Source organism: Sus scrofa, chromosome 1 (assembly GCF_054392235.1).
Source record: "Sus scrofa isolate SSC_HxYL_T2T_F1_AM1 chromosome 1, Sscrofa_HxYL_maternal_Yorkshire_Landrace_v2.0, whole genome shotgun sequence".
NCBI lineage: Eukaryota > Metazoa > Chordata > Mammalia > Artiodactyla > Suidae > Sus > Sus scrofa.
The window spans coordinates 140,012,100-140,032,066 of record NC_139383.1 but is presented as its reverse complement, the minus strand read 5'-3'; the positions used below and the strand labels follow the sequence as shown (position 1 = coordinate 140,032,066).

The 19,967-nt window shown below is 41.2% G+C and overlaps 1 protein-coding gene and 1 non-coding gene across 2 annotated transcripts in view; one reads left to right on the top strand and one right to left on the bottom strand.

Annotated features, from left to right (window-relative positions):
• Nucleotides 1-2,910: 2,910 nt before the first annotated feature.
• On the bottom strand, nucleotides 2,911-2,992 carry TRNAS-GCU (transfer RNA serine (anticodon GCU)). The gene has a single exon. It is a non-coding gene; the product is annotated as a tRNA-Ser (tRNA).
• A 327-nt stretch (nucleotides 2,993-3,319) lies between these two features.
• Nucleotides 3,320-19,967, top strand: part of KNL1 (kinetochore scaffold 1) — a 74,984-nt gene continuing 58,336 nt past the window's right edge. The window contains 5 exon segments of the mRNA XM_021097610.2: nucleotides 3,320-3,377; nucleotides 8,356-8,408; nucleotides 9,735-9,774; nucleotides 13,131-13,190; nucleotides 19,720-19,781. Of these exon segments, the coding sequence (XP_020953269.2) occupies nucleotides 8,374-8,408; nucleotides 9,735-9,774; nucleotides 13,131-13,190; nucleotides 19,720-19,781 (197 nt within the window). The 5' untranslated portion in view covers nucleotides 3,320-3,377; nucleotides 8,356-8,373.

The following is a 19,967-nucleotide window of genomic DNA, read 5'->3' as shown; positions in this document are numbered from 1 at the left end:
GAAGTGGTAAAGCATCTGCAAAGGTCTTGGAAAAAGGCCTGGTTGGGGGGGGGGGCAGTTAAGGTTAAGGTCAATGTCTTGAAGGCACATTAGAAAAGTCCTCAGGGGCTCTTAATTTTTTTGTGACATAGACCTTTGGCAGTCTGGTGAAGCCTATGAGCCCCTTCTTAGAATATATTTTTTTTATGTTTTTTGCTTTTTGGGTCACACCTGTGGCATATGGAAGTTCACAGGCTAGGGGAGAATCCTAGCTTCAGCCGCTGGCCTACACCACAGCCACAGCAACGCAAGATCTGAGCTGCATCTACAACCATAGCTCACAGCCACACTAGATCCCTGACCCACTGAGTGAGGTCAGGGTCAAACCCACATCCTCAAGTATACTAGTCAGATTCGTTTCTGCTGCGCCACAATAGGAACTCCAGAATATTGTTTCTAAATGCATAAAATTGTTGGATATAAAGTCAACCAAGTTGGAATACAGCTATCAAAATAGTTTAAAAATCTATGATACAATAATATAATGCAGTTACTTCCTTATGAATGAATAGCATTACAAGATCTGATGGCATATCTAATAACTACCATTATTTTGAAGTAGTAGCAATGAGCATTAAGCAATAACAGTGATCTGATATAATAATATCTGTTATTTCCTTTTTTTTTTTTTTTTTTTTTTGTCTTTTCTAGGGCCACTCCTGTGGCATATGGAGGTTCCCAGGCTAGGGGTCTAATTGGAGCTGTAGCCGCCAGCCTATGGCTCAGGCACAGCAACACCAGATCCGAGCCGGGTCTGCAACCTACACCACAGCTCACAGCAACTCTGGATCATCAGCCCACTGAGCAAGGCCAGGGATCGAACTCACAACCTCATGGTTCCTAGTCAGATTCTTTAACCACTGCGCCACGTTGGGAACTCCATCTGCTTTTTCTATTGGTGACAAAATCACAGGTAAGGTTAATATTACTGTAGTTTGTTGCTTACCTGTATTGAAGGAAGTGCTTTCAATGAAAATAAACCTGCAATTTTTTTCCCCACCAAAATAATTGCATTTTATCCATGGACCCCTTGGGAATGTGTAGAATCCAAGTAGAAACCCTTCCTAGCAGGGTGGCAAATGGATTGGAGAGCAAGGCTGAAGGCAGGTGCTGAGATGCCCCCAGCCCTCAGCCCTCAGCCCGGGGAGGTATCAACGTTCCTAAGAGATTTGGATTGATGAGGGAGGAGCCACTGGAGCCTGCGAGCAGTGGCAGCTGCCTTCCACCTTCAGGACTGAAAACTTTGGTGAAGACACTTGCCAGGTGCCAGGTTCTGGGGTACCATACAGTGCAGAGAGAATGTGTAAACCATTACTGCAAGAGATCGATGAGTGCTACTTCCTAATTTCCAGCACAGTAAAGGATGGTGGTTGAGAGCCACCGGAGTTTGACACACTTGGGTTACAATGCCTTTTCTGCAATTTCAGAAGCTTTATAACCTTGGGTAAGTTTATCTTTCAGTGACCTCATCTGTAAAATGGGGTAATAAAAATGTCTATCATGATCACAATGTTATGGTGAGTTCAAGTGCTGAAATTCATTGTGGTACTGGATAAATGAAAGTTTTTAAATATGATGCCTGACGACTTTTCAAGAGAAGAATCTCTGTTCGTTTTGTACTTCCTGTTTTTCCCTCCCTGCTTAAATCCAAGAGAGGAATTAAAACTTTCTCCTCTGGAAAGGCAGCTGTGTCTTCAGCCTCTGGCTCCTGGATACTACCAAGTCTCCATGTGTTGTCAACATCTTTTTAATGTTGTATACTTTTCTTAAGTACCTGCAGCCTGCTGGGGGCTGAAAGAAAATCCTGAACAGTGCCCCTTGCTAGCTTTGGAAGTGAAACCTGATATTTCATAGTAAGGACAGATATTGGAAACCTTGGGGTAAGAGTCCACAGTAATCAAAGTCCCTCATTCAGAGGCTGAGTTAATTAATATGGAGCAGACCATTGAACATACAAGAATAGGAATAATTGCAGAATTTTACTCACTGTTGCGTACTTCATTAACAAGAAATGAAAATCCTCTGGATAAATGTCTCCCTTCATAGGAGGTGGTAAGGTCATTCCCAGGTTATTCTGTTTCTGCTCTCTCCCTGTGCCCCTTTCTGCCTCACTGCTTCATGGGGATCCAGATCACCCCCATCTCCTCAAACACAATCTCTTGCTTAGTTAGTCATAGGCTACAAGTTTCACCAGGATGGCTGTCAAGCAAAGTTGTCATGCTTTCAGAAGGTGCCTCTGATATGCATTTACTGAAGAGGGACTAACTACCTTGTTAGTCTCTTCCAGACATATTTTTAGCATCATGGTTATTATTTTTAAAATCAGACTAATTCCTTGCTCCCTTAAAAAACATATATTTACTCAGCAAATATTTTAAAATGCTGTTTTGTGGCAGAGTTTTTGCTATGTTGTAGAGATGTGGAGAAAAGAGACATGCCCTCACCCTCTAGGAGCTGTTAGTATGTCAGGGAGGTGAGACACTGCAGAAAATGATTGTTCAGAAAATTTGGGGAGGAAAAATGGGGGCACCAAGCCCGGAAGGGTTCCTCAGTAGGTAATGCCCAGGCTGCATCCTAAGGTGTCATTGAGTTGGGGGGCTGGAGAATGCTGTTCAGGATGGAGAGAACAGAATTAAAAAAAAAAAAGAAAATGAGAAATTAAATTAAATCCATTTTTAATTAAACTCTAATTCCCAGAGTCTCTTTCTCTCCATTTTCTTTATCTATGATGTCAGAGTGCTCCAAAACCCGTCTTTCAAAGAGTCCAACCGGAGGTACTAAATTGACTAGTTTATTCTACCAGAAATGAATATTCAACTGTTTCCATTCTGTAGGCAAATTTGAGTTTATCTCAGAGGCAAAAGCTATTTTCGACGAGGATGGGATTCGAACCCACGCGTGCAGAGCACAATGGATTAGCAGTCCATCGCCTTAACCACTCGGCCACCTCGTCCCAGAAGCTTAAGTCTTCCCGGTAGCTATAGGGAGTAACACGAGGGGGATGTGACGTAATATAATGGAAGCCACCATTTTGTACGGAAGCAAAGATCCGATAATTTTTTACAGCAAGAAATAAAAAGAAGATGGCCGCTCCCATGCTGTGCGGGATTTGCAGTAGGGAAGGACAAAGGAAGATTCGATAGAAAATGAGATAACCCTGAAAGAAATAAAATTGGCTTGAAAGGAAGTTTCATTAAAGGAGTCTTAGAAAAGCTCTGGAGCCTAGGGGGCGGAGCCGAAGCGTGGAGCGGCTTTGCGCATGCGCTTCAGCTAGGCGGTTAGATTTGAATGCTGCGCTGAGGCTGCTGGGCGTTGTGAGGTGATGTCCTGAGGCGGCGGTGAGTAGCTTCTAGGGAAGTGTGCTGACCCCAAACAAGTCTGGGATTTTTGTCAAGCACTTGGGCCGCAGCGGGTAAGTTTCGTCCTGGACTTCTGGGGAGGGGTTACCTTAGATTTTGTACGTGCGGTCGGAAGGTTCCCGGGTGGGAGGTAGGGGACGCTGCTACAGCCAGGCTACCTCGGAACGCGCGCGGCTGAGTAGAAAAGATTCTGCCCGGGTGCTGGGCTCTTTCTTTTCTGACCTCGGCCTGCACGTCTTGCCGCCTTCCTCCTCCCTCCTCCCTAGCAGTCACCATCTACACCTGGGCCCCTCGGGCCGCCCGAGGTCGCTAGTCCGCGGCGCCTTGCCCCGCCCCGCCATCTTCTGTCAGGGCTTCGGGACCCTTCTTCGCCCTTGAGTTCTCTTCCCGAGGGAACTCACGGCTGTTGGCATTTTGTATTCAGTCTTTTCTTGGCTGTAAATGAAGTGACAGCAGTAGGTGAATTTAAACTCCCCGCTTGTAGTTTATTTATAGTGTCTGAGCCGAGTGACAGCAGCACTAAGCAAATTTTGGTTTCCTTCGGATGGAACAACATTAACTAATAAAGCCAGTGTTAGTTCGCCACAAATATCTTTTAGGCCAGAATTAAAGAACCTTTTCTTGCTGTTTATCTCAATACTAGAAGTGAAGAAAAAGGTTCTGCAAAAATATATTGCTGATTGGAATTTTTTTTACATAAATGATTTATTTGCATTTTTTAGAAATTGAGGTATAGTTGACTTACAAAGTTGTGTAATTTCTACTTACAGTGATTCAGATATATATATATACACACATATATATAATATATACATTCTTTTTAATATTCTTTTCCATAATAGTTTATTACAGGCTACTCAATATATTTCCCTGTGCTACACTCTAGGACCTTATCCATTCTGTGTATATCCATTTTACATCTGCTGTCGCCGCCGATTGGAATTTAAAAGAGGTTTATTGAAATGGGACAGAGAAGACAAAAGCAGAGCTTACTTTATTTTTTTAATTTTTGGTCTTTTTGCCATTTCTTGGGCCGCTCCCGCAGCACATGGAGGTTCCCAGGCTAGGGGTCGAATCGGAGCTGCAGCCACCAGCCACCGGCCTACACCAGAGCCACAGCAACGTGGGATCCAAGCCGAGTCTGCAACCTACACCACAGTTCATGGCAACGCAGGATCCTTAACCCACTGAGCAAGGCCAGGGATCGAACCGCCAACCTCTTGGTTTCTAGTTGAATTCGTTAACCGCTGAGCAACGATGGGAACTCCAAGCAGAGCTTTCTTTAGTTATTAAGATTGAAGTTTTCAGTTGAATTGGAGCAATCGAATTCCTCAGATATGCGTTGGGTTCCTTGTTGTCTTGTACTGGGGCCAGGAGCAGATGATTCAGTCCCTCATCTAGAGTTTACAGTTCAGAAAGCAAAGAATTAATATGCACAAGTAATTATAAGACAAGACTATGTAAAGGATTGTAGGATATTCTAAAGGATTATAGGAGCACAGAATAGGGGAGCTTATTTGATGATTTTTGGCATTGGAGACTAAAGGAGGTTTCTTGAGACAGTGGCATTTGAGGTGGTACTTGAAGAATGATTTATAGAGATGGGGAGTTAATGCATTGTAAGATTTTGCTAATTAAAGGTTGGGTTCAAAGCAATATGATTTTCCTTGACTCTGAATGGCTGGAAATGTTTATGAGATGACAAGTAGATGTAAACTGAGTAAAAATGTTTGGAGTGGGAGTGGTAGTGTTGATGTGTTTAATGCTAAGTAAGAGATAGTAGAAGATACTCTAGATAATTGATAGTAGGACAGTGCTATCCAATAAAACTTTCAATGTTAATGGTAATATTTTATTTCTGTACTGTCCAGCACTATACATTAGTCATATGTTACTGTTGAGCAACTGAAATGTGGCTATTGTGACTGAAGAACTGTATTTTAAATTTTATTTCTTTTTAATTAATTTAAATTTAAATAGCTAATAGCTACTGTTTTACTGTTTTGAACACCACAAGTCTAGAGCCTCTATCACTGGACACTGAAGCATATTGTCTCTAGATAGTGGTAGTGTAAATGAAGGAGTGGACAGATAGCCAGTTAGTAAATATTTCAGGCTTTGCAGGCTCGGTAGTCTGCATGATCTCATCACATTTCTTCTTTCTTTGCTTTTCATTTTGTTGTCTACAACCCATGTAAAATGTAAAACGCTGCTGTTAAGGGCACATTTGACCTAGCAGCTACAGCTTGTGGGCCTCTGGATTATTTAGACTAACAGTTCCCAAACTTTCTTGGCTCGCGGTGCCCTTAGGCCAAAAGAAATACTTAACAGTTGCATCTATTAAGTGATTAAGTCCAGACAATTTTATATTTTTTAAATTTGTTACTTTTATTTTATTTTTTTGCTTTTTTTGCTTTTTAGGACCACACCTGCGGCGTAAGTTCCGCAGGCTAAGTTTCACACCCAAGTTCCCAGGCTAGGGACTGAATCAGAGCTGCAGCTGCCTGCCTACAGCACAGCCACAGCAACGTGGGATCTGAGCCATGTCTTTGACCTATACCACAGTTCATAGAAACACTGGATTCTTAACCCACTGAGGGAGGCCAGGGATCAAACCGGAATCCTCATGTGTACTAGTCGGGTTTGGAATTGCTGAGCCACAATGGGAACTCTAGTCCACACAATTTTAAAAGTTGTTATTGAAATTCTCTTGTTGTTGTGGAAACCACAAAAACCGTGGCAGTGGAAGGAGACAAACAGCACTCAGAGATATGGAAAAGCAAGGTTTATTCAGCACTGGTGCGGGCTCAGAGGAGTCACCTCCAGAGTCTGAGCACCAGGTCTTTGTTCTCATTAACTTTTATACACTACAGGGTCTTCATTTTCCCATGTAAGCATCCCAGACCTCCCCCCATCCCCAAGCAGACAGTGTTCCTCCCTAAGAAATTGAGCAAGCAAGGTGCAGAAGCAGAACTGATAAGCAATGCTGGGTACATGATTAGCAGTGCTGCTGGCTTGGACATAGGGCACACAGTTGTTACATTGTTACTAGGAGGGTGGTATAGTGAGAAGCATAGCTGGAAAGGCTTGCAGCTGCCTCTTTAGCCAAGGGGGGGTTGTTCTTTAGTTAAAACTCTTATTTCATTGTGATGCAGCAGATTAAGGATCCAGCGTTGTCACTGCAGTAGCTTGGGTTGCTGCTGTGACACAGGTTCAATCCCTAGCCTGGAAACTTCCATATGCCACCGGGATAGCAAAAAAAAAAATTTTATTAGGCAATCCTAATCATTTGGTAGCCATTTGAAACTACACATAAATTTAAGGGAAAGATAGTATTTTATTTTATTCAATTATTTATTATTGGTTATGTGTGTCTGTTGAACAGCTTTTAAATCTTAGAATCAGATTGGATACCGCCACCCTCATTTCCTGTACCTCACTGGTAAAATGTACTTGCTCTATATTACAGCAACTGCCAAAAATCTAGCTTTGCAATAGTATGTTATGAAAACTAATGTAATATGAATGAGTACTGTTTTGAGCTAGTAGTGCTGGATAGATATTGAGAATTGTTGTTAATCTCAAAAATTTAAAATATCCCGGAATACTTTGTGAATCTGCTATAGCTCCCCTCCCTGTGCGCCAGGTGCACAATTTTGGAACCAGTCAATAATCAGATAATGTGGCAGTGATCAAAAGTTCAACTATAACAGCATTTTACAAATGAAGTTTTGTGGGGCAGCGGAAATGAATTCAGCTAGGATCCATGAGGATGCGGGTTTGATCTCTGGCCTCGCTCAGTGGGTTAAGGATCTGGTGTTGCCATGAGCTGTGGTATAGGTTGCAGACTTACAACAACAACTCGGACTTAAAACAATGCAGACTTAACAGCAACAACGCGGATCCCACATTGCTATGGCTGTGGTGTAGGCAGCCAGCTGTAGCTCCTTTTCCACCCCTACCCTCAAACTTCCATATGCTTTGGGATTGTAAGTATAATCAACTCTGCTATTTAAAATGTTATTTTTATGTCTTAAAATTTTTTTTGCTGAGTAAAGTTAAATTTTCATAAATTTGCGTTTTATGCAAATCCATTATTTTGATGCTTGATTGATTATATTTTGAGATTGAATTATTATATAATCCATAACTCTTATAAAGTTGGGCAAATTTTGATTTGAACCACTGAAATCCCTATCCTCACAATTGGAAATAGTCACTGATTTCATCTTGAATATAAGAATTTTTCCAGAAGTGGTAATTATAACAGAGTAGGTTTTTTTGGGTTTTTTTTGCTATTTCTTTGGGCTGCTCCCGCGGCATATGGAGGTTCCCAAGCTAGGGGTCGAATCGGAGCTGTAGCCCCTGGCTTACACCAGAGCCACAGCAACGCAGGATCCGAGCCTCGTCTGCAACCTACACCACAGCTCACGGCAACGCCGGATCGTTAACCCACTGAGCAAGGGCAGGGACCGAACCCGCAACCTCATGGTTCCTAGTCGGATTCGTTAGCCACTGCACCTCGACGGGAACTCCCAGAGTAGGTTTTTTTTGTTTGTTTGTTTGTTTTGTCTTTTTAGGACTGCACCCACAGGATATGGAAGTTCCCAGGCTGGGGGTTGAATCAGAGCTGTAGCTGCCAGCCTACCACAGCCACAGCAACTCAGGATCCCAGCCATCACTGAGCGAGGCCAGGGGTCAAATCCATGTCCTCATGGATACTAGTCAGGTTCGTTAACTGCTGAGCCATAAATGGGAACTCCGTAACAGAGTGCTTTAAACTACTCAGAATTTCTCATTTCATAGCCCCATAGTGAAGTTTTTCCTTCCTTCCTTTTTTTGGCCTTCCCACAGAACGTAATCCTGAAATCACAACTCTGCTCTTAATCTCTTCATAGTTTATCATTTCTCTTTCATTTTTTTTTTCACGTTTTCTCATACTGTTTATTTGTTACAGAAAAATTTTTCTTCAGAAATGGATGGGATGTCTTCAGAGGCTAATGAAGAAAAGTAAGTGCATGATATGCAGCTAAAAATATTAAATTCTTTTTTTTTTTTTTGTCTTTTTGCCATTTCTTGGGCTGCTCCTGCAGCATATGGAAGTTCCCAGGCTAGGGGTCGAATCAGAGCTGTAGCCACCGGCCTACGTCAGAGTCACAGCAACTCGGGATCCGAGCCGTGTCTGCAGTCTACACCACAGCTCATGGCAATGCCAGATCCTCAACCCACTGAGCAAGGCCAGGGATCGAACCCGCAACCTCATGGTTTCTGGTCGGATTCGTTAATCACTGTGCCACGATGGGAACTCCTTAAACTCTTTATCCAAGATACCTTCTCAATTAGTAAGACATGTTGATAACTTCTGAAACCTTTTCCCATTCTGTTCCAGGGAAAAGAAGTAAGTATTACAAAGTAACAGCACTCCTTGCCATATCTTTATATAAACTCATCTAGAGTCAAATCTGAGAGGGACTTTAGAGACCACCTCCCATCTCTTCAATTTAAGGATGAGAAAATTGAGGGCCAAGGAAATTAAATGATTTGCCTAAAGTTGGCATTACAAACTGGTGGCTGTTCAGCCCACAGTTTTACTGGGCTCATGTTATTTCTTGGCAGCAGTTAACCTGAGTGGAATAACATAGCATGATGGTCAGACCTTTATAGTATGAACATCACTTATTTTTCTTGCAGCTGCTAAATTATCTGTTTGGCCCTTCTTTGCCATTTGAATATTCAAACCCAGTCTAAAAATCACACAGTTGTCAAACTAGAGCTTATAGTCTCTTGATTTATGGTCTATTTATCTTATAATTTTACTTTTATCAATAGGTAAATAGTATTGTACTAGTGGTATACCATATGTATTTTATTTATTTATTTATTTAATTTTTATTTATTTATTTATTTTTTGTCTTTTTGCCATTTCTTGGGCCGCTCCTGCGGCACATGGAGGTTCCCAGGCTAGGGGTCTAATCGGAGCTGTAGCTGCCAGCCTACGCCAGAGCCACAGCAACGCAGGATCCGAGCCGCGTCTGCGACCTACACCACAGCTCATGGCAACGCCGGATCGTTAACCCACTGAGCAAGGGCAGGGACCGAACCCGCAACCTCATGGTTCCTAGTTGGATTCGTTAACCACTGCACCACGACGGCAACTCCCCATATGTATTTTAAAACATTGACTTTCTAAATACTGAGTTTAAGTCTGTAAACTTTTCACATTTTATTAAATGAAAGTGATGACCAGTTTAAAAGCGTGTAAGGGATGTTGTAATGATGAGTTTTAGAAATTCAGTCTTTTACTGATGTATATGTAAATTTTTTTTCCTCTTTCAGTGACAGTGTTGAAAGACCTGTTAGAAGACGACATTCCTCAGTAAGAAATACTTATTTAAACTAATAATTGTTACTTTTTATCTAATGATGAGTATATATGCCAGTAATATATATGCATATATTTTTTTTGCTTTTTAGGGCGGCACCCATGGCATATGGAGGTTAGGCTAGGGGTCTAATCAGAGCTGTAGCTGCCAGCCTACGCCACAGCCACAGCAATGCAGGATCCGAGCCCCCCCTGTGACCTACACCATAGTTCATGGCAATGCTGGATACTTAACTTGCTGAGCGAGACCAGGGATCGAACCTGCAACCTCGGGGTTCTTAGGTTCGTTAACCACTGAGCCACCACGAGAACTCCTATACCCCAGTAATTCTGACTGTGGTATCACCATCCCAACCCCACTGGCTTCTCTTGCTCTCTGGATAAAGACTCAAACATTGGAATTCTTGCTGTGGCACAAATATATATATATATATATACATATAATATATGTATATTTGAACTTGTGTACAAAGCTGTAGCAGGATACAAAATAATATAATTCAAACTGATTTAAGCACAAAATTTATTGTTAGAAACTAAAAAAAAATCCAAAGATAGGGATGTTGTTAGGCACAACATAACTGACCAGGTGTTCCAACAATAGCACTAATGGTTCTAACTATTGTTGTTCGTAAGCATCTTTGCCACAAAGCTTTTTTGCCACATAATTAATTGGCAATAGTGCAATTTTGCCATTAAGGTTAAGTAACTAATTGACAGTTTGGTTTCATTTCTTCATTGATGCAATACTTTCATTTTTATATTACGTGAATCTGAGAGAGGCCAAGGGTCTCCAAAGCAGAGTTGAACCCACATTTCCCATAGAATTTTGGAATCTCTCTCAACAGACATATAACAGTATGCCAAGAACAAACTGCATTGTTGAAGGCTTTCACAATGCAATACAAAGCTTAGTTACAAATATGCATCCTAGTATTTGGAAAGTGATAACCTGTCTTAATGAAGGGAGAAGTTTTAGTGAAAAAGAAAAAGTGTGATGCCAAATGAAGAAAATGAATGAATCAGTAAATTAAAAACATATAAAATACTGTGAGCAAAAGACAGAAACAAGTGCTTAAATACAACCCACAAAATAAAATAAATTATTTGTGTAGTATTGCCATGAATCACACATTCTTTCCTTTCTCTTTTTAAAATTTTTCTTATTTATTTATTTATTTATTTTTGATTTTTAGGGCCACATCCGCAGCATATAGAGGGTTCCAGGCTAGGGTTTGAATTGAAACTGTAGCCGCCGGCCTGCACAACAGCCATAACAATGCCAGATCCATGCTGTGTCTTCGACCTACACCACAGCTCATGGCAACACTGGATCCTTAACCCACTGAGCAAGGCCAGGGATTGAACCTGCATCTTCATGGATGCTAGTCAGATTCGTTAACCACTGAGCCACGATGGGAACTCCAAATTTTTCTTTTTTATTTAAACAAATTTTTTTTCTTTTTATGGCTAAACCTGTGGCATATGGAAGTTCCTGGGCCACAGATCAAACCTGTGCCACAGCAGCAACCCCAACCACTGCAGTGATCACAACATGGGATCCCCAACCCACTGAGCCACATGGAAACTCCTCATTATATCCTTTTATTTATATCCTCTTTTATTGCAAAATTGCTATAGGGCAATTAGTTATGCAGTGAAAATGTTTGCCCTGAAGATGTCTGTCACGGAGATAACTTACAGTGAAAGTGCTGGACATGATCACCAATACTGGGATTTCCTTTGATTTTTTTTGGCTTTCTAGGGCTGCACCTGCGGCATATGGAGGTTCCCAGGCTAGGGGTCTAATCAGAGCTGTAGCTGTTGGCCTACACCACAGCAACACCACATCCGAGCTGAGTCTGCAGCCATAGCTCACGGCAACACTGGATCTTTAACACACTGAGTAAGGCCAGGGATTTTTTGCTTGTTTGTTTGTCCTTTCGTCCTTTTAGGGCCACACCCGAGGCATATGGTGGTTCCCAGGTTAGGGGTCTAATCGGAGCTGTAGCCGCTGGCCAGAGCCATAGCAATGCCAGATCCAAGTCACATCTGCAGCCTACACCACAGCTCACGGCAACGCCGGATCCTTAACCCACTGAGCAAGGCCAGGAATCGAACCCGCAACCTCATGGTTCCTAGTTGGATTCATTTCTGCTGCACCACAACAGTAACTCCAAGGCCAGGGATTGAATCCACAACCTTGTGGTTCCTTGTCGGATTCATTTCTGCTGCACCATGACAGGAACTCCTCCTTTTATTTATTTTTTATACTCTGATCACTTTCTCTGGGTAATCTATTATCTGACAGGCTTTCTCCCCACCTTTTTTTTTTTTTTTTTTTTTTTTTTTTGTCTTTTGTTGTTGTTGCTGTTTCTTGGGCCGCTCCCTCAGCATATGGAGATTCCCAGGCTAGGGGTTGAATCGGAGCTGTAGCCACCGGCCTACGCCAGAGCCACAGCAACGCAGGATCCGAGCCGCGTCTGCAACCTACACCATAGCTCACAGCAACGCCGGATCATTAACCCACTGAGCAAGGGCAGGGACCGAACCCGCGACCTCATGGTTCCTAGTTGGATTCGTTAACCACTGCGCCACGACGGGAACTCCCCACCTTTTTTTTTTTTTTGCTTCTTAGGGCTGCACCCACAGCATATGGAAGTTCCCAGGCTAGCAGTTAAATCAGGGCTGTAGTTGCCAGCCTATACTACAGCCACAGCAACACAGGATCCAGGCCACATCTGCAACCTACACCACAGGTCACAACAACATCAGATCCCCACCCCGCTGAGTGAGGCCAGGGATCAAACCCTCATCCTCATGGGTTCTAGTCAGGTTCATTTCTACTGCACCATAACAGGAACTCCAGGCTTTCTGCCTGTGATTACTACAGTATATCTAGCTCGCCCAACTTTTAAGTTCTATATGAAAAATAGTGTGTATTTCCTCAAGATAAAAGAAAAACCCATAATACTCAGGACTGCATTGTGTTGGCTCAATTATCTTGATATGGGTCAAGTCCTCATTACTAAACCAGTCACTGTTGAGCACAGAATATCATGTGCAGATTTTTCTTGGCCAGGGCTAACTGTTGAACCCTACAGTTGGGGTAGAGGTTTACCCCAACTACATAGAATGAGAGTAGGCAAAGTAATTGGGGAATGTGGGAAAGAAGAAGGGAATATTTAAATTAGCCACAAAGTGTAGCACTGAGCAATATGAATATAACGAGTTTTAGAGGTTTTTACATGAATTGTAGCATCTCTACCTTTCTACTCATGGTATAACTTGAAATGAGGTGACTATTAATAGATATGGCAGGTTTTCTTGAATAATTTTCTTACTTCTAGATTTTGAAACCCCCAAGGAGCCCTCTTCAGGACCTCAGAAGTGGGAATGAAACTATTCAGGTAAGTCTCAAGTACAAGTGCCTTATAGATGACTGTTTTCAGTAATTGATTGATTGATTGATTTAATTTATTTTTACTCTTTTTTTTTTTTTTTTTTTGGCCACCCAGCAGCACATGGTGTTCCCAGACTAGGGATCAAATCCAAGCTGCGACAAGGCAGGATCCTTTTTTTTTTTTAATTTTTTCTATTACGGTTTATTTACGTTGTTCTGTCAACTTCTGCTGTATAGCAAAGTGACCCAGTCATTCATATATGTGTGTGTGTGTGTGTGTGTGTGTGTGTGTGTGTGTGTGTGTGTGTGTGTATGTATGTATGTGCACATGCATTCTTTTTTTCACATTATCCTCCATCATGTTCCATCGCAAGTGACTAGATTTAGTCGGATTTGTTAATCACTGAGCCATAACGGGAACTTCTGTAGGGAGTGTTTTCATGACATATTCAGTTTCATTTCTAGTGATCAGTCTGTTCAGTTGATCTACTTCTTCTTGATTCAGTTTTGGCAGGCTGTAAGTCTCTAGAAGGTTGTCCATTTCTTCTAGGTTGTCAAATTTGTTGGCATATAATTGTTCATAGTACTCTCCTATGGTTTTTTTTTATTTCTGCAGTGTTTGTTAAGATTTCTCCATCTTCATTTCTTTTTTTTTTTATTTATTTTTATTTATTTTTTATTTTTTTATTTTTGTTGTTGTTGTTGTTGTTGTTGTTGTTGCTATTTCTTGGGCCGCTCCCACGGCATATGGAGGTTCCCAGGCTAGGGGTTGAATCAGAGCTGTGCCACCGGCCTACGTCAGAGCCACAGCAACGCGGGATCCAAGCCGCGTCTGCAACCTACACCACAGCTCACGGCAACGCCGGATCGTTAACCCACTGAGCAAGGGCAGGGACCGAACCCGCAACCTCATGGTTCCTAGTCGGATTCGTTAACCACTGAGCCACGACGGGAACTCCTTTTTTTTTTTCATTTTTTTTTTTTTTCATTTCTTATTTTGTTTATTTTCAATTTTGTTTACTCTCTCAACCAGCTCTTGGTTTTATTGATTTTTTTCCTGTTGTATTTTGAATATCTATTTTATTGATTTCTTCTCTGATCTTTATTTTTATTTATTTATTTTTTTCAAGTGTCACAATGTTTATTGCTTCTCCTTTGATCTTTGTGATTTCCTTCTTTCTGCTGACGTTAAGTTTTGTTTGTTTTTCTTTTTCTAATTCTTTTAGGTGGTGGGTTAAGTTGTTGATTTGAGATTTTTCTTCTTTTTTGAGGAAGGCCTCCATTGCTATGAACTTCCCACTAAGCATTGCTTTTGTGGCATCCCATAGATTTTGAATGGGTGTGTTTTCATTATCATTTGTCTTGAGTTTTTTTTTTGTTTTTTTGTTTTTTAGTGAGTGCACTGATTTATTTATTTATTTATTTTTGTCTTTTTGCTATTTCTTGGGCCACTCCCATGGCATATGGAGGTTCCCAGGCTAGGGGTCTAATTGGAGCTGTAGCCACCGGCCTATGCCAGAGCCACAGCAACGCGGGATCCGAGCCACATCTGCAACCTACACCACAGCTCACGGCAATGCCGGATTGTTAACCCACTGAGCAAGGGCAGGGACCGAACCTGCAACCTCATGGTTCCTAGTCGGATTCGTTAACCACTGCACCACGACGGGAACTCCTTTTTTTTTTAGGGCATCTCCTGTGGCATATGGAGGTTCCCAGGCTAGGGATCCATTTGGAGCTACAACTGCTGGCCACAGCCACAGCTACAGCCACAGCAATGCAGAATCCAAGCTGCGTCTGTGACGTATACCAGAGGCTTATGGCAACACCAGATCCTTAACCCACTGAGCAAGGCCAGGGATCAGACTCATAACCTCATGGTTCCTCTTCGGATTTGTTTCTGCTGTGCCACAGTGGGAACTCCTGTCTTGAGGTATTTTTTAATTTCTCATTGATTTCCAAGTTGACTCATTGTTTTTTTAGTAGCATGTCCTTAAGTCTCCATGTAGTCAGTTTTTTCTCATTTCTTTTTTTTTAATTAATTTATTTATTTTTTGTCTTTTTGCCTTTTCTAGGGCCACTTTCAGCGGCATATGGAGGTTCCCAGGCTAGGAGTTGAATTGGAGCTGTAGCCGCCAGCCTTTGCCACAGGCACAGCAACACCAGATCCGAGCCGCGTCTGCAACCTACACCACAGCTCACAGCAACACCAGATCGTTAACCCACTGAGCAAGGGCAGGGATTGAACCCGCAACCTCATGGTTCCTAGTAGGATTCGTTAACCACTGCGCCACGACTGGAACTCCTTTTTTTTTTTTTTTCTTCTCATTTCTTTTCTTGTGGTTGATTTCTAGTTTCATGCCATTGTGGTTAGAGAAGATACTTGAAATAATTTCCGTACTCTTAAATTTGTTTAGGTTAGTTTTGTGCGTCAGTATGTGGTCAATCCTTGAGAATGTTCCATGTGCACTTGAAAAGAAGGTATATTCTGATTTTTTTGGATGTAATGTCCTAAAAATTCCATTAAGTCTAACTTTTCTGTTGTGTCATTTAGGATTTCTGTTGCCTTATTGATCTTCCATCTAGAGGATTTTGCCATTGATGTGAATGGGGTGTTAAAATCTCCTACTGTTATTGTATTCCCATAAATTTCTCCTTTTATGTCTGTTAGTAGTTGTTGTATGTATCTGAGTGCTCCTATATTAGGGACATATGTATTGATGATTATAATATCCTCTTCTTTAATGGATCCTTTTCTCATTAAATAGTGTCCTTCTTTGTCTTTCTTTATGGCCTTAGTTTTAAAGTCTATTTTGTCTGATATGAGTATTGCAACTCCTGCCTTGCTGTCTTTTCCATTTGCATGAAATACCTTTTCCCATCCTCTCACTTGCAGTTTATGTATCCTTTGCCCTAAGTTACATCTCTTGTAGACATCATATTGTAGGCTTTTGTTTTTTTTATCCAGTCTGTCACTGTATGTCTGTTTTTTGTTTATTTGTTTGTTTGTTTGTTTTTGTCTTTTTGCCATTTCTTGGGCCGCTGTAGCAGCATATGGATGTTCCCAGGCTAGGGGTCGAATCAGAGCTGTAGCTGCCGGCCTACGCCACAGCAATGTGGGATCCGAGCCATGTCTGCGACCTACACCACAGCTCATGGGAATGCCGGATCCTTAACCCACTGAGTGAGGCCAGGGATCGAACCCGCAACCTCATGGTTCCTTGTCAGATTTGTTAACCACTGGGCTGCGACAGGAACTCCATTGTATGTCTTTTGATTGGATCAGTCTATTGACATTTAAGGTAATTATTGATAAATATATATTTATTGCCATTTTAAACCTTGTTTTCCAGTTGATTCTGTGTTTCTCCTTTTTTTGGTTGGATGATTTTGTTTTATGCTTGTGTCCTTTTTAGATTTTGTGGATGTAATATTTTGTTTTGATTTGTGGTTGCCCTGTATGTTAATGCTTTCCTATATCTGCTTGCTTTAGCCTGATAGTCATATAGGCTTTTTTTAATCTTAAAAAAAAGAGTCTAGATTTTCTTTCCTTCCCCATATTTTATGATTTTGAAGTCCTTTTTAAACATCTTCATTCTTCATGTTTGACCTTTTGCTGTTCCTTGTGTTCGTAGTTGCTTTTACAATAGACTTATTTTCCCCCTTTTATTTCTGTATACTGGCTTATTTAATTGATTCCTTTTTTTTTTTTTTTTTTTTTTAGGGCTGCACCCATAGCATATAGAGGTTCCCAGGCTAGGGGTCCAATCAGAGCTACAGGTGCCGGTCTACACCACAGCCACAGCAACACCAGATCTCAGCCATGTCTGCAACCTACACCACAGCTTACGACAATACCGGATCCTTAATCCACTGAGTGAGGCCAGGGATTGACCCTGTGTCCTCATGGATGCTAGTCGGGTTTGTTAACCACTGAGCCACCACGGGAACTCCATAGAGCTTTAAAACTAACAGAATCTCAATAGTAATTTTGGAACTAATTCCTTCATTATATAGAAGAGAAATATGAGGTCCAGAGAGGTTACATATTTTGTCTAAGCTCACGTAGCTAGTTAGTGCAGACTTTAAATTGAAGCTCTAATCTCCTAATTTCAAACTCAGTGCTCTTTTCCAATATACCACACAAATTTCAGCCTATTATTATTAGGTTTAATGCTGCCTGTATTGTCTGCCAGGATCTTAACAGAGATGATGAACATTCCTGATTCTTTGTTATGATAAAACTTATGCTTAGTTATCCCAAACTAACACTGTAAAATTCCCTATGGATTTTTTTTGGGGGGGGGGCTAAAATTTTTATGGCCGTACCTGAGGCATATAGGAGTTCCCAGGCCAGGGATTGAATCTAAGCCATAGTGGTAACCTCTGCTGCAGGTGCAGCAATGTCAGATCCTTTAACCCACTGCACCTGGCTGGGGATCAAACCTCCATCTCTGCAGCACCCCAAGCCCTTGCAGTCGGATTCTTAAGCCACTGGGCCATGGAGGGATTCCTCATCTTTTGCTTTTTGTATTTAATATCTATGTGAATAAAAATGTTTGTGGAGCTTCCATATTGGCTCAGCAGTTGTGAATCCAATTCGTATAGGTATTTGATCCCTGGCATTGCTAAGTGGGTTAAGGATCCAGTGTTGCCGTGAGCTGCGGTGTAGTTTGCAGATGCAGCTTAGATCCTTTGTGGCTATGGTGTAGGCCAGCAGCTGCAGCTCCAATTCAACTCATAGCCTGGGAACTTCCATATGCCAAAGGTGCAGCCCTAAAAAAAAAAAAAAAAAAAAGTTTTTCCTTGTTAAGATGAGGGAAAATAAAAATAGCATATTATAAGGAAAAGATGCATCACTAATCATTGCAGAAACGCAAGTCAAAACCATAGTGAGATAGCGACTTGTATCCATTAGGATGGACTATTAAAAAAAACCAAAAAAACAGAAAATAGCAAGTGCCATGGGTGTGGCCCTAAAAAGACAAAAAAAGAAAAAGAAAAGAAAGTAAGGAGAATAGTGTTTGCCAGGGGCAGAGAGGAGGGAAAAATGGGGAGTTGTTCATCAACAGGTACAAAGATTCACCTGTGCAGGATGAATAAGTTCTAGAGATCTGCTATACAACATTGTTCCTATAGTTAACAATATTGTACACTTAAAAATATGTTAAGTGGGGTAGGTTTTTTTTTTTTTTTTTTTTCTGGCTTCTCTTTTTTGACTGTACCCATGGTGTATGGAAGTTCTCTGGCCAGGGATCAGATACAAGCTACAGCTGTGACCTATGCTGTAGCTGTAGCAATGCCAGATCTTTATCTCACGGCACCACAGAGGGAACTCCTAAGAGGGTAGATCTTGTTAAGTGTTCTTACCCTAATAAAATAAAAATTTAAAATTTAAAATATAGTTAACGGAATTTCTTTTTGATGCATCAGGTTAAGGGTCTGATGTTGTCACTATGGTGGCCTGGATCACTGCTGTGGCATGGGTTCAGTTCCTGACCTGGGAACTTCCACATGCTTTGGATGTGGCCAAAAAATAAAAAATAAATAAACTTAAAATGTGGTTAATGTATGATTGGGTCAGTTTGCTGTACAGCAGAAATTGATAGGACATTGTAAATCAACTATAATAGAAAAAGTAAAAATACTACCAAAAAACCATGGTTAAGATGGCAAATTTCATATTAATTGTGTTTTACCACAATATAATTTTTTTTTTTAATTATAGGTGCAACCTCAGCATATGGAAGTTTCTGGGCTAGGGGTTGAATCTGAGCTGCAGCTGCCAGTCTAGGCCACAGCCACAGCAACCCCAGATCCGAGCCATGTCTGTGACCTACGCCAGAGCTCAGGGCAGTGCTGGATCCTTAACTGACAGAGTGAGGCCAGTGATCGAACCTGCATCCTCATGGACGCTAGTTAGGTTCATAACCCGCTGAGCCACAACAGAAACTCCTAAAAATTTTTTTAATCTTAAAAATAGTGTAGTAAGTTTACCATATTAGGTAATATATTGCTTGTTTTGTCTCCAGTCTTTCTTCTATTTTATAGCAAAGTAACCAGTCATTTAAAGAAATGGTAAAGAGAAAAGGTAAGTAAAAAGACAGTAATTCCGAGTTCCAGATGTGGTCCAATAATATCAGTGGCATCTTGGGAGCTCTGGGATGCAGGTTCAATTCTTGGCCCCACACAGTGGGTTAAGGATACAGCGTTGCCACAGCTGTGGCTTAGGTTGAAATTGAGGCTTGGATTTGATCCCTGGCGTAGGAACTCCATATGCCTGTGGGCGGCCAAAAAGGAAAAATAAAGATAGTCATCACCTTCCTTAAATATATGTTGTTTGTGTCAGTGGGCTTATTATCATTCACACTGAAAATCATATTCATGTTAAGTGCTTCTATAATGGAGTTTTTTTTGAGAATAAAATTAATTATCAAAATTAATAACATAATAATTAGAATAAGACCTGATCTCTGTCTGTAGTACTCTGGAGACTGGTTTCATTAAGAATCATACCGTCTGTTCTCTGCCCTTAGGAATCCAATGCTTTCAGAAATAAGAAAAATTCTCGTCGAGTCAGCTTTGCAGATACTATAAAGTAAGTTGAAATGAGAAATAATGTTACAGATAATTTTTTTTATGTTATACCAAATATGCTGGTACTAACTGATTTAGATAATTTGTGTTTCTATTAGATAAACATTAGAAAATTATTGTTTAAAAGGCTTTTATTGGAGTTCCCGTCGTGGCGCAGTGGTTAACGAATCCGACTAGGAGCCATGAG